At 40.6% G+C, this 12,009-nt stretch overlaps 1 protein-coding gene across 1 annotated transcript in view; it reads left to right on the forward strand.

Moving 5' to 3' along the window:
- The first annotated feature begins 6,869 nt into the window (after positions 1–6,869).
- cspg4 (chondroitin sulfate proteoglycan 4) overlaps positions 6,870–12,009 on the forward strand; it is a 97,304-nt gene continuing 92,164 nt past the window's right edge. Inside the window, exon 1 of the mRNA XM_051951750.1 lies at positions 6,870–7,015. Within this exon, the coding sequence (XP_051807710.1) occupies positions 6,904–7,015 (112 nt within the window). The 5' untranslated portion in view covers positions 6,870–6,903. The remainder of the gene's footprint in view (positions 7,016–12,009) is intronic.

Raw genomic sequence — 12,009 nt, forward strand, 5'->3', positions numbered from 1 at the left:
TGAAGCCCAAAACTGGATTTTCTTCATATGAATCATTTGTTTAGCATATTGGCATACAGAAACAAAAATCTAAAGTTGCAAGAATGACTTCAAAATAAAGAATTTCACAAAAGAAAACGGCACCTGCCAAACACAAAGTCACAACAGTCAATACCGAGTATGGCCTCCATTTGCTTCGATGCAGGCAGCAATCCGTCGGCGCATGTTTTGGACCAGGCTTCTGATTGTGGGTTGGGAACAGCCCATGCGCCTGGCTACATCACTGTAGCTCAAACCGGCCTCCACCATACCCAGTGCCCGGAGACGTTGTTCATGTGATAGACGCGGCATGATGCTGTTCACTGGACTAACAATGGTGGCCTTTTTTCGGCCTTTATATAGGCCTTCAAAACCCATTCTCAAATTGTGCAGATACTCACTGAGTATTGCTTGGTGTGTATTTGGTTCACTTTTGCAAAGTGACCAACCCATGTGCAATGAATCATGACAAAATGACAACTCATCGTCATCTCAACTACCAGGGCACTAGATCATCAGTAAATCCACAATGAATAATTACAACCCCCCTACACGTAGAATTCTGCGTACATTTCTACCTCAAAGTTTCTATTGACTGTCAGTATATAATCAGGTTTGAGGTGCTGAGAGTGCATGAATGATGGCACGGCAGTCAGCAATTGTCAAAGTTGAAGACACAGTATTGTGCATAGCAGTGTTTCCCCAATTGTATGCATATTGCATGACACAGAAAGTTTGACGACAGCTATGTACTTAAAGTAAAAAGACAAAGTATTCAATGTAGAATGCAGCTGCATTCATTTTCATTTTCATGGTGTTTAGCAAACGGTGTTGTGGTGCATTAGCAAAACTGTAGCTATACTTTAACTATTTATATTAATAAATACGAAGGAAGAATACAGCCTGCATGAACAGCATTTTTTTAACTACATCAAAGTGAGATTGCATTGTCATTGTGCTAACTGCAACAGTCCAAGTAAATCAGCTTTGGTGTAGCGATTACTCAGTGGAGGATTTTCATTGACTCTCATCATTGGGCACAATTTCTTATTTTCATCAACAAAGTGGTGGAAGTGATACAGTGACTGAGCAGCCTGGGCGGAGTACTGTGCTTTCTGAGTGCTTTTATAGTTTAAAATGCATCTTTTTCTCCAACTTACTGTCCAAACCCCAAAGATGTTCAGTTCACAAAGAAAAGCAGCAACTTTTCACACAGAGGAAGGTGATATCATGAAATTACAGAATGTTCTGTTTTTAAAAAATCAACTTATCAATAAGCACAATAGTAAGAAATGAAAATTTTGTTGATCAGCTAATTTTTTTTTTGGAATCATATTTATAATGTACAGTATGTGTCCCAGAAATCATGTTCCTACACTATACTATACATACTAGACTTTCTTTTTTACGTTTCAAAAAGAAATTCGATTTTGTGATAAAAGTATTTTTTCCCCACAAATGTAAAGCTGTGACCTAGTAGGGCAGCCTTTCAGCTTGAAAGAGAAATACAGTCCACATAAGGAGCTACTTGGGGAGGATGAAGGCATAAGTCAGCAGCAGGACTTTTTCCCAGTAGACTGCGGTTTGTGCCCAGTGTGGGAACATTATTCTTAGACTTGAGGCTTGTTTTCATTCATTTTTTGGTTAAGTTTAGGCACCAAACAATAAGTGGCTACATGGACAGTATAATGGTTTGGTTCAAATAAAACCCTTTCACAATGTGTTTGAAGGTTCTCCTCCACTGTCGAGGTTACCAGGGTAAGTACTGGGCCTTCTAATATATGACTGGGTGGCTGTAAAGGAGGGACAGTAAAGCAATAACATAAATGGAAAAGATATGTTGATTTGAAATGTATATGTAATATTTCACAAATGTAATTCAGCAGAAAAATACATTTCAAATTTTGGACGAGAAGGAGGTGACATAATAAGTTACTCTTTCACTGTTTCATTTGACTGTTCTACAGATTACTTCTGGAAAATAACCTTTGTTGTGTACAGAATTGATTTAATAATGTATTTTTTCATATAATTAGAGATTTACAATAGGATATGGATCACATTATATATTCAAAGTGAGCTGTGAGTGCCCTGCTTTCTCTCACAGCCTCTGATCAAAGACTCTACCTGTCCTGTTAACTGACATAGGTTGTAACCTACAGCCTCTTCAAAAGACCTTTCCACTCAGAAAATCCTGACCAGACCTGAGGCCTGCAACCCACAGAGATCTGTGATGTTATGCAGGTAGTCCCAGTCTATTCTCAGTTTAAATTCCAATGGGAAAAAAATGACTGACTAGTCGAAGATTGCTATAATGAACTTATATTTTGGATTATTTTTCCACGCAGTCCCTTTCTAAATGGCTCTCAAAGCAGCGAAGAACAAAGACAATTGAGAGGAAAAGTGAACATTAGTCAAACAATTGAGCTAATGAAAAGTGAGCCATTATACTCCACTAAGAAGACAAAAAGTGAGGCAGTTCACATTAGCTCTATAGGCATTGAGAAGTGATATCCATTGGATGAAATTAAGAATCTCCAATTAAGAACTGTTCTGTTTTTCCACAGCAGGGTCCTTGCTACTGCCAGTGCCACTAAAACTCCACTTGAATATTACAGAGTGTTTTAAAAGCATTAAATCATGGTGATCAAAACAGGCTGCTGTGATTATCCGGCATTTGGCTCAAGTCTTGACAGTGGAAAAAGAAAGGTTTCGAATAACACTGACATATTTTCTGCGGTTTAATCAAGTCTGAAGTTTTGGGAGAAGAGTGGCGGTCTGGCCAGACAACTGCAGCAACACACAAAGATGATATTTGAGACTGCGCAGTGAAAGCTCAGCTTCTTCCCACTGCCCAAGATGGCTTGAGAGGTGATATTTCAGTGAAATGTCCCCAGTTGCCGTTCTATGTGAAGATTAGATCGACTGGAAGAGAAATGAGATCTGATAAAAATTGCTGAACTGACTCTAACCTCAGGAAAGTTAGCGAGATACAACAGTAAAGTAGTATAGCGAGGTGGTCGAATCAAATACTTTGTATTGTTGCACAAGTGCACAAATATTTCTATTTAAAGGTTAGATTCAGATAAGAGTATATTGCAGTCCTTCCTCCAGTCCACAATGGTAACCTAACAACAACAATGCACGCCAAGACAAAATCTACTGTCCTCATTCAGTGTGAAAATGGATTCTAAAAGTAATCTGAATTTGTAATTAGGCTTTGTCAGACTGACTAACTAAAATAAATCAGTTTTAGTTTTTTCAGAGCAAAATTTCCACTCTCTTTTTACTGGACAGCATTTGCTTGTTGATCTGCAAGCATTTTTCTGTATATTAGAGATATCCTGGGCTTGATATTCTACTGGGGTGTAGGATGACTGTCCTATCTCAGGTTAACTTGTTTGAAGTCAGTAAGCCTCATAGAAGTCTTTGTCATGGTGCTCCTTTACAAGCTAAATTCCCATAGCGCTCTCTGCTTGCCAACATGGGGCTGTCCACCTCCTCTGGATGCTTCAGTTTTAAAGAACCATCTGCTGGCACAACCAGGTACTACAGCTAAACTACAATACTTGGAGTGTGTATTATCTCGGAAAATGGAATTACGGTAGTATTAACAGGTATAAAATAATAAATTACATGGATTGGCTCAGGATACCACTACTTTAAATAAAACAGACGCAGTCTTGAGTTCTGGACCAACAGGGGGCAACTTCTCTGGTGGCAGAAAAAAGTCCAATTGTTCAGAAGTCAATGAGAAAATTATTATTTTTCTTATCTGATTTTTTTTTTCCTTAGAAAACATTTTCCTAATGAATATTTAGTCGTAGTTGCTAGTTTTAAGAGCTTTTGAACACAGAATGTTTATTTTGTAGATTACACCCAATTTAGAGTAAAATACAGTGCATTAAAGCAGGATATGTGGTGCAGTGGGACCTTATGAGTGGCGGCTTGCTACTGTATTGGCATACAACTCCTCAGTCAGATCCACTGTCATGTCCAATTTTAGAACACCAAGATGACGAAATCCAAACACCAAACATGAGACTTTAAAAGAGTCACAGTTGCTACGATCATCTTTCATATACAGCCTACGCCTGCAATGAAGAGACAAAAGACAAAGCTAAGGTTCTTACTATAAATGATCATTAAAGTCTTATCTTGGCTTATCTTAGGAAAAGATCACTGAAGCAATCCAGTAACAAGTAATTATTTTAATGCATCTACACTCAACAAAAATATAAATGCAACATGACACCATGATTAGTGCAATATCCAGCAATTTTGCACAGCCATTGAAGAGGAGTGGACACCCCCCCAATAAAACAAAACTGCACATTTCAGAGTGGCCTTTTATTGTGGGCAGATTAAGGCACACCTGTGCACTAATTATGGTGTCTAATCAGCATCTTGATCTGGCACACCTGTGAGGTGGAATGGATTATCTCAGCAAAGGAGAAGTGCTCACTATCACAGATTTAGACAGATTTGTGAACAATATTTGAGAGAAATGGTGATATTGTGTATGTGGAAAAAGTTTTAGATCTTTGAGTTCATCTCATAAAAAATGGGAGCAAAAACAAAAGTGTTGCGTTTATATTTTTGTTAAGTGTATGTATTTCTGCTGCACCCTAATGGCCGCAAGAATCAATTAATATGGCTTTAAAGTTACCTCATTATGACAAGTACAATTTTTTTGTGGTATAATATTCGAAATAGTCTTTGTCTTGTGCCTCAGCAGCACAGGGGTTCACATACACAACATGATCATTGGGTTAAAGGAGTATAAATGACACCATAAAATATAATAACGTAGCTGCATAAATAGACACAAAGAAGAGCGCTTTTGATGTAAACAAAACAGATTTCAAATGACTGAAAAAAAGGGCTTGCAGATGTTTTATGGGGTGGGAAATACATTCAACATGTTTTTCAGGCCTTGAGGATACATATAATGCATTTTGGTGAGCATAGCTGAATGCAACCAAATCCCTGTTTGTTTACAAGTCTCCACAGGACACCTTTAATCAAAGCATGTCCATGCATTATTAAGCCAAAGAAATCTCACAAATAACATCAACTTACTTTGATAAAGTCGGGTTCACACACATCTACTTGCATCATCTGGTGTGCTTATGCTAGAAGGGCCACTGGTGTTGTGGATTGCATAAGCCTGCCTGTGCTCTCACACACTGCAGAAACCCACTCAAATCAGTGGGTGACATCCCTCCAGGGAAAGTTATGTCTCCCCGGGGAGGCGAAAGCATGTCATTGGCGCAAAACGGTTGGCTAAGGCTCAGAGGGAGTGTTTTAATTGTAGATTGTGTCATGCTGAAATAATCAGGGAGGCTGGGGTGTCAGGAAAGGTTGCCTGCATTAAATAGTGTCGTGTTACAGGTGCCATGTGTTATTTTACAGGTCTTCTTACAGCCACAGTCGCTCACACTGTTTTGTAGTGCACAGAGATGAGCGGCCTGCTTCATCTTTAGTGTGTCTGTTTGTTTCCAACAAATTAATGCCACCTGAGTGGGGAGCTGGCAGGTTATTTGCCTTTAAAGGCGCTGCTGAATCACGGAAAACACATATGCCGACATCTGGTCGCAGGAAAGCTTGTTGTTTCCTGCACAGATGTGAGAGATCCATATGAAAGCCAAACAGTACTAAACCTCAATCAGCTAAATTCAGATTGCACATTCGCACAGGTCTGGTGAATAAAAATTTAATTTCACCAACGCACAATCCACCATTTATGTAAAATGTGCCCCTCATCGTCATGTGTCATTTGGAATGGTTTATTATATTTCATATTGCAGCTAATTTGGAGATCATTTCTGAGGCATTGCTTGTTCAGTGGAAAAGAAAAAGTCTAATTAAACTGCATGGGCTGCAGACAACAGCGAATTACTGTTGTAAAGTTATTCTACACCTGAGAGGAAGTGTTAAGAAAATTCTAATTGCATTCCCATTTTAGCTGTCAGTAAGAACAAGGAATAATTTGCCAAGCAGCTGACTGTGAGACAGGTGAAATTGAACGTTCAGGCTTTGAGAGTGAACTTGAGGTTTAATCTTAGCATCCAACCAGAAAATACTAATCCTTGTGAGGCGTGTATGCATGTTCATTACCAAAAATGAAAGCAAAAGCCAAGTGGAGAACAATCAACGACAGCACTTGCCACGATTAAAGCCTTTCTTTGAGTGCCTTAGATAACTTGCAGAGGAAAACTTTTCCATTGTCCCTGCCTATCAATAGAGGAGCGAGAGTGAATGCAAATGCAACACAACCCACCTCTACTCCGCACTAAAGTGTGAGCTTAATTAGCTGCGGGAGCAGGTTTGTTGAACAAAAACATAAAGAAGGAGACATTGATCAAGGGAAAGGCTAGGAAGATAAAGTACCAAGAGAGTTGGGCAACCTGATTTGTCTTTAATTAAAAGTAAAAGGTTTATCCTTGCAGACGGCAGCTGCTGTTCTCCAAAGGCCACTCCAATTATAGAGTCAGACAAAAGGAGGGAGTCCTACATATCCAGGAGTGGCACAGCTGAGACACTGATACAGTGTTGTTGTAGGAAGAAGCAAGTAAACTGACGTATGTGAATGTATTTACAGTATGTGAATGTGATTTCTTTTTCACACACAAGAGTGAATCTACAGATCTAGCACTAGTCAATGTGTAAGTGCCAGATCAGCAGGGAGAGGAGGCATATGATTTTTCCAGTTTATGAAGATATGTGTGTGAGAGAGAGTGTGCTGGAGAAGAGGGAAGGTTGGAAGAGGGCGTCCCTCTAATGGTCCCTCCCCAGCCCTGCCCCTTCACATAGAGGAGTATCCTGTAGCAGGTCCCAAAACTGGAAACTCATTCAGTCTCTTCTGAATGGAGTGTCTTTAACATGAGACTGGAGGACTTAACTTTCAGCAAAGAAAATATGAGAGCCCTGCATTCGGTCCTCGTTGGTGCCTTCCTGACCCTGCTGCTCTGCCTCCCCAGCCCCGGTCATGGAGGTAAGTGCCACTGCAAATCACTCTGTCAGTGTCCTGTTTCCCCCCTCCTGCTCCCCTCTGTCAGAGATGCACGGGAGGAGATCAGATCACTGTCCCTGTCTGGCGCTTCCCGTTTGCATAAATCAAAGCATGGCAGGCTGATGTGTTAATGCCTCCAAGTTAAACTGAACTAATTTAAACTTTAACCTGCTGCACTGGGCAAAAAGTTTTCAAGTAACTCCACATCAGATCTTCTTTCCTCTTTCTCATTCACTCTCACGGTGCACATGCCACTCATTGGAGTGAAACCTTCCTTTTCTGGGATGAAACTCAGTACATTGGGGGTAAAAATTTGCCATGGTCTGACCCTGGTCCAAGGTCTGAGGCAACATCTGTCGATTTCACATCTAATGCATTTCTTTTCTTTGCCTTTCAGCCTGTGCCCGGCTGAATGTGTGAGTGCATTTACCTTGAGAATGTTTGCACTGAAAGCGTGTTGCCAAAAGGCAGGAGGTAGAGAAGCCGAAGCCCTCTGAGCTGAGGTCCCTCTGCCGGCAGCAATGAATGGCTCTTTCAGAGGGAAGTGCACAGTGGCAGGCAGAGCTGCTCCTTACCCCTCCAGTGAGGAGAGATGAAAGTGAGAGAGGGAGAGTGTTTGTAGGGGAGATGGCTGCTGGATGGTAAAGGCCCATACAATGGCCCCACACAGCAGCAGTAAAGAGATTCATGTATACCTTTCTCAATATCCTACGAGGCAGCAGAGTTTCATTTTATTCAGTGTGTGTGGTATATACATGGAAGGGAAATTAAAACAGTCTCTTCAAACAGCTTAAACAACTCACCTCAGCACAAAATTATACATATGGCGAGTTGGCAGGTTCAGCCTTGGACTTAGAGCAGCTGTTGAGCCCATTGTTTTCTCCCTGCTGTCAGATCTTCAAACTTGCACTGCAAATTCCACTCCAATTAAGTCTGGGCGAACCTCTCCATGAGTGTCTCATTGGCAGCTAAAGTGAAAAAAAAAAAAAAAGTGGCTCTTGATCTGAACGGAGGAGTCGCGCTTTGTTTCAGTGGCACAGAATCAAAGCTCAGCCAGGGAACTGGATTCAGTTCTTCTGCACTGTGATCTGTTCACCGCAAGCATGAAAAGAGTCATCTGCCCTTCTGTTTGCTCATTTATAGATAAACCCCACTGACTGGCGTGACGGTGACACCTCCGCTAAAGAATTAGCTGTACACTGAGCAAACAGTGAGTGCTGTCTAAGTGTGGTCATGTTGCATTTGCTGGCAATTTGCAAGGAACCGTTTGCATAACAGTGTGGAGCACCTTTATGCAGATATAGCGCTGACTGGTTAAATGATGCAGTAGATGTAATTTTACACATATCTAAGACCGAGTGCTCTTCTAATCAAAATGATGGCAGAATAAAACAGGAGCAGTGTACGAGGGAACAATTTCTCCTCATCTAATTATCTGCTGGCACAATCCTGGCTGCCTCAGTGTGAACAGTACTCACCCACTGACCCTGGAGAACTAAATGCTAATGTTGACCAGATGTACCAAGTCGCTGATTAGATTTTGGCCCCCCTTTGCGGCACAAAACGCCTGCCACAATCTGTTGGGGGACTCTGCCACAAACTACCTAGAAGGCTTTCCGAGGGTTTCATTTTTTTACCACTGTTTACATCTTCAGATGTCATGGGCCACATGATGTCCAGATGCCTCAGTTTACTTCAGATTTTTAACACATTTCTTCACCAAAAAAAACCCTTCTCAGGAGCTTTTCCTAGTGTTGAGGTGGTAGAACTGCATCCACTCTCACTAAACTTTTTACACAATAGCACAGGTGAGTTGAGGTAAACCACTTGTGCTGCCACAAAAATCATCCTGTCATTTTCTCAGGACGGTAATATTCACGTAAGAATCCCAAGATATGATAGGAAGCATTTCATATTCAATTTATTTCGGGCATTCACACTCAGAGACCTGTTTAGCCTTCTGGTGATGCCATGCGCCACAGTTTAGCATTGCACCTGTAAATAATAACATCCATCAAAGTCTATTAAATTCCATTTAACTATTTTACATCCTGTTTAACAGTCAATGTCATTTTATCATCAAATTTAAAAGTGACATCTTTTTTTGGCATTTAAACAGACAACCAGCATGGCTCTGTATTCAGCAGCCATATGAGAGCGCTTTCTCACATCAAGGGATGCTCATTTTATCATGTCTGTATCTGAAATTGGACATGACATGTTCCTGTTCTCGGTCTTTCAAACACCCTGCAGCACTGTCTTTTCAGCAGCCATTAAGGCTGCTCTTTAGCCATCACTTTATCAAAGTTTGGAAAAATTGGCAGGGTAGATATTTCCAAAACATAAATTGCTCTCCAGTGCGCGCATGTTGCTTGGTTGGCCTGATAATAGAGCCTTTTTTCCTCGTTTTATTTCTGTCTGGCACACAAAGTTTGGTGCTGCTTACTGGCTCCTATGGAAGCCATGTCTGTTGCCACTCCCTTCTGTTTAGCCGAGGAGTGCGAAAATTGAATGACTTTTTTCTTGCCCCATTACCAACCTTTCTGCAAGCTTTCTTGTTTGTTGTCGTTATACTTGCTGGAAGTCCATTTATAACATGTTGGCATTTCTAAAACACAAATATGAGCGGACAGAAGAACAAATTGCCGGCTGCTCTGTGTAAAATACCACCAACACGTATACGAAAACAATGCCAGATAACACTGAAACAACTGGTTGAATCACCATCCAGCAAATTGTGGATGCTTGTCTTAAATTGCTCAAATAACATATAAAACAGCAGAGCATCCACTTCAAACAATATCTCATGTTTTATGCACATTTTGAGTGTTTAAGAAATGTGTCGTTACTGAATGTGTTTGCATTTTCAATTGCAAAGCTTAACGAAGGGATTTGCATCCGGAGACTGCGTACGAGCCTGCTATCTCCTCTTGAGTATAATGTCTCTATGGTAACAGGAGAAAATAAATATGGAATTTGCTTTGGCTTTGTGAAGTGTCCGCGTACAAGGCCTCCATGTGTTCCTTGAGAGCTGGCAGGGTGAATGGTGTACAAGTGTCTGCACAGAAGATTATTAAGTCCAATATTTGCATTGGGAAATTGATGAGATTAGTGTTCTGCTGGTTGTGCTAGTTCCACAGACACACATTGTGACCCTCCCCTCACCTTGTAGTTTAAACACAACGTAATGTTAGGACAGAATGGAAATGTGGCTTTTGGAGTGAGTCCAAACAAGAAAATCAGAGTGTTTAGAAATGCATAGCAGAATGCATCGCTCCTCGTCTGCTTTCTCTTTGCACGGAAAGCCCGCCACATGTCAGCGTTCATGTGAAGTGCTTTTTTGGTCCAAAAAAACTGTGGCATGTACTTCACTTGAATGTACAAGGAGTGCCAATTATTATTATAGATCACACAAGGTTTTGCAAAAAAAAAATAAAAATAACACGATAAAGGCTTCTGTGCTGCAGAACAAGGGCATTTCTTTTAAAACCTGAGTTGTGAATGAGTCATTCTTGAAGATATTCTGCTCACTCACATGCTCATCCTCTTGGCTTCATGAAAATGAGACCCTTATAGCATCTCTGAGCATGGGAGACAATCAATATTGATAATGTTTCTCGTATGATATAACCTTCCTCGCTTCTGCCTGCCTGATGTTTCATCCTGCCATTTTCAGAGAGAAAGTTTCAGGGAGTCATGGTTTATTAAGTATTTTGGGGGGGATTCTGGCCCGAGGCAAACATCATTGCAAGAATCCAAAGTTGGCTGTATGTGCAACCTGCCTCGCCGTGCTTGTTTCCTTTCTGTAACTTCATCTTGTTTCTACAGGTAGAATTTTATATCCGACGTGCAGCTACAGTCTGAGTAGCATGTCTGCCCAGTGATTCGGGCCCATAATGGAGATGTTCCAGGTTTGATTCCTGTAACAGCAATAACTCCTGTCAAGGGTGTCCTTGAGCAAGACACTGAAGCACTACAGCTCATTCACAGTGAGCTGCTATAGTCAGATCAGCCTGTGAGCTAGCAGCAGGAAATGTACCACACAAAAGAGAAGCAGCTGGGCGTGTTCACTATTTGATCATTTATTTCACTGAACAGCTACAATTATAGGATCATGCCAGTTTTCTACAAGTTCATTTCATTGTTTTCATCATTCAAATGATAACATTTCACTTGTCCAAGTAACTGTTGAAATCTTGAAACAATTAGGTTTACATGCGCCAGTAGTTTATCCACATTATCTAAACAGCTTAGTTTAGAAGTCAAATGAAAAATAAATGTGCCCTAAAATGCATGATTACAGAGTATGGCAGGTCAAAGTCAAAATATTAAGTAAATCTGCAAACTGTGAAGGATTTTTACAGCCAACATTTGGTAAATAGTTGAATTTCTTTTTATTTTAGTTCCCTTTCCAAATGCAATAAATATGGCTACCCCTGGGGTGCAGCTAGATTTACCATCTCACCATCTCCTCCAGGGCCACAGACTCTCAGGAATCCCAAAGGCTCGAGGCTTTGGGTAATTCACCGGTATGGTAATCGTGCATAAACCTCTACACCATTCTACCAACTGTTCACTATTAGAATTAATTAAGGCCCTGAATTGTAGAGAGTGTCCCAAGTTAAAATCTAGTTGAAGACTTTGATTATTTCAGCTTATACTGTGACTATTTAATGCATATTCCTAATCATTGCTGTGCTTAAATTAGCACAAACTAATTACTAATATAAATTAATCCATACACAGTGCACAGCGATTTAAAGAAATTGGGCTCACGACTTCATGATTGCCCCAAGGCCCTTCAGTCAGTTAATTGGACATGGCCTATGGGTTTTTGCTTATCTTGCAGGTTTTAAGCAAACACATGGTATGTCTAAAGGTGCAATTACTGACAGAAATCTATATCTACAAACCTAAAGTCCTTTAAAGCAGGAGAAACACAATGAAGCTATCAAGCTGTCCTTCACACAGGTGAC

This window comes from Acanthochromis polyacanthus, chromosome 8 (genome assembly GCF_021347895.1).
Source record: "Acanthochromis polyacanthus isolate Apoly-LR-REF ecotype Palm Island chromosome 8, KAUST_Apoly_ChrSc, whole genome shotgun sequence".
Taxonomy (NCBI): domain Eukaryota; kingdom Metazoa; phylum Chordata; class Actinopteri; family Pomacentridae; genus Acanthochromis; species Acanthochromis polyacanthus.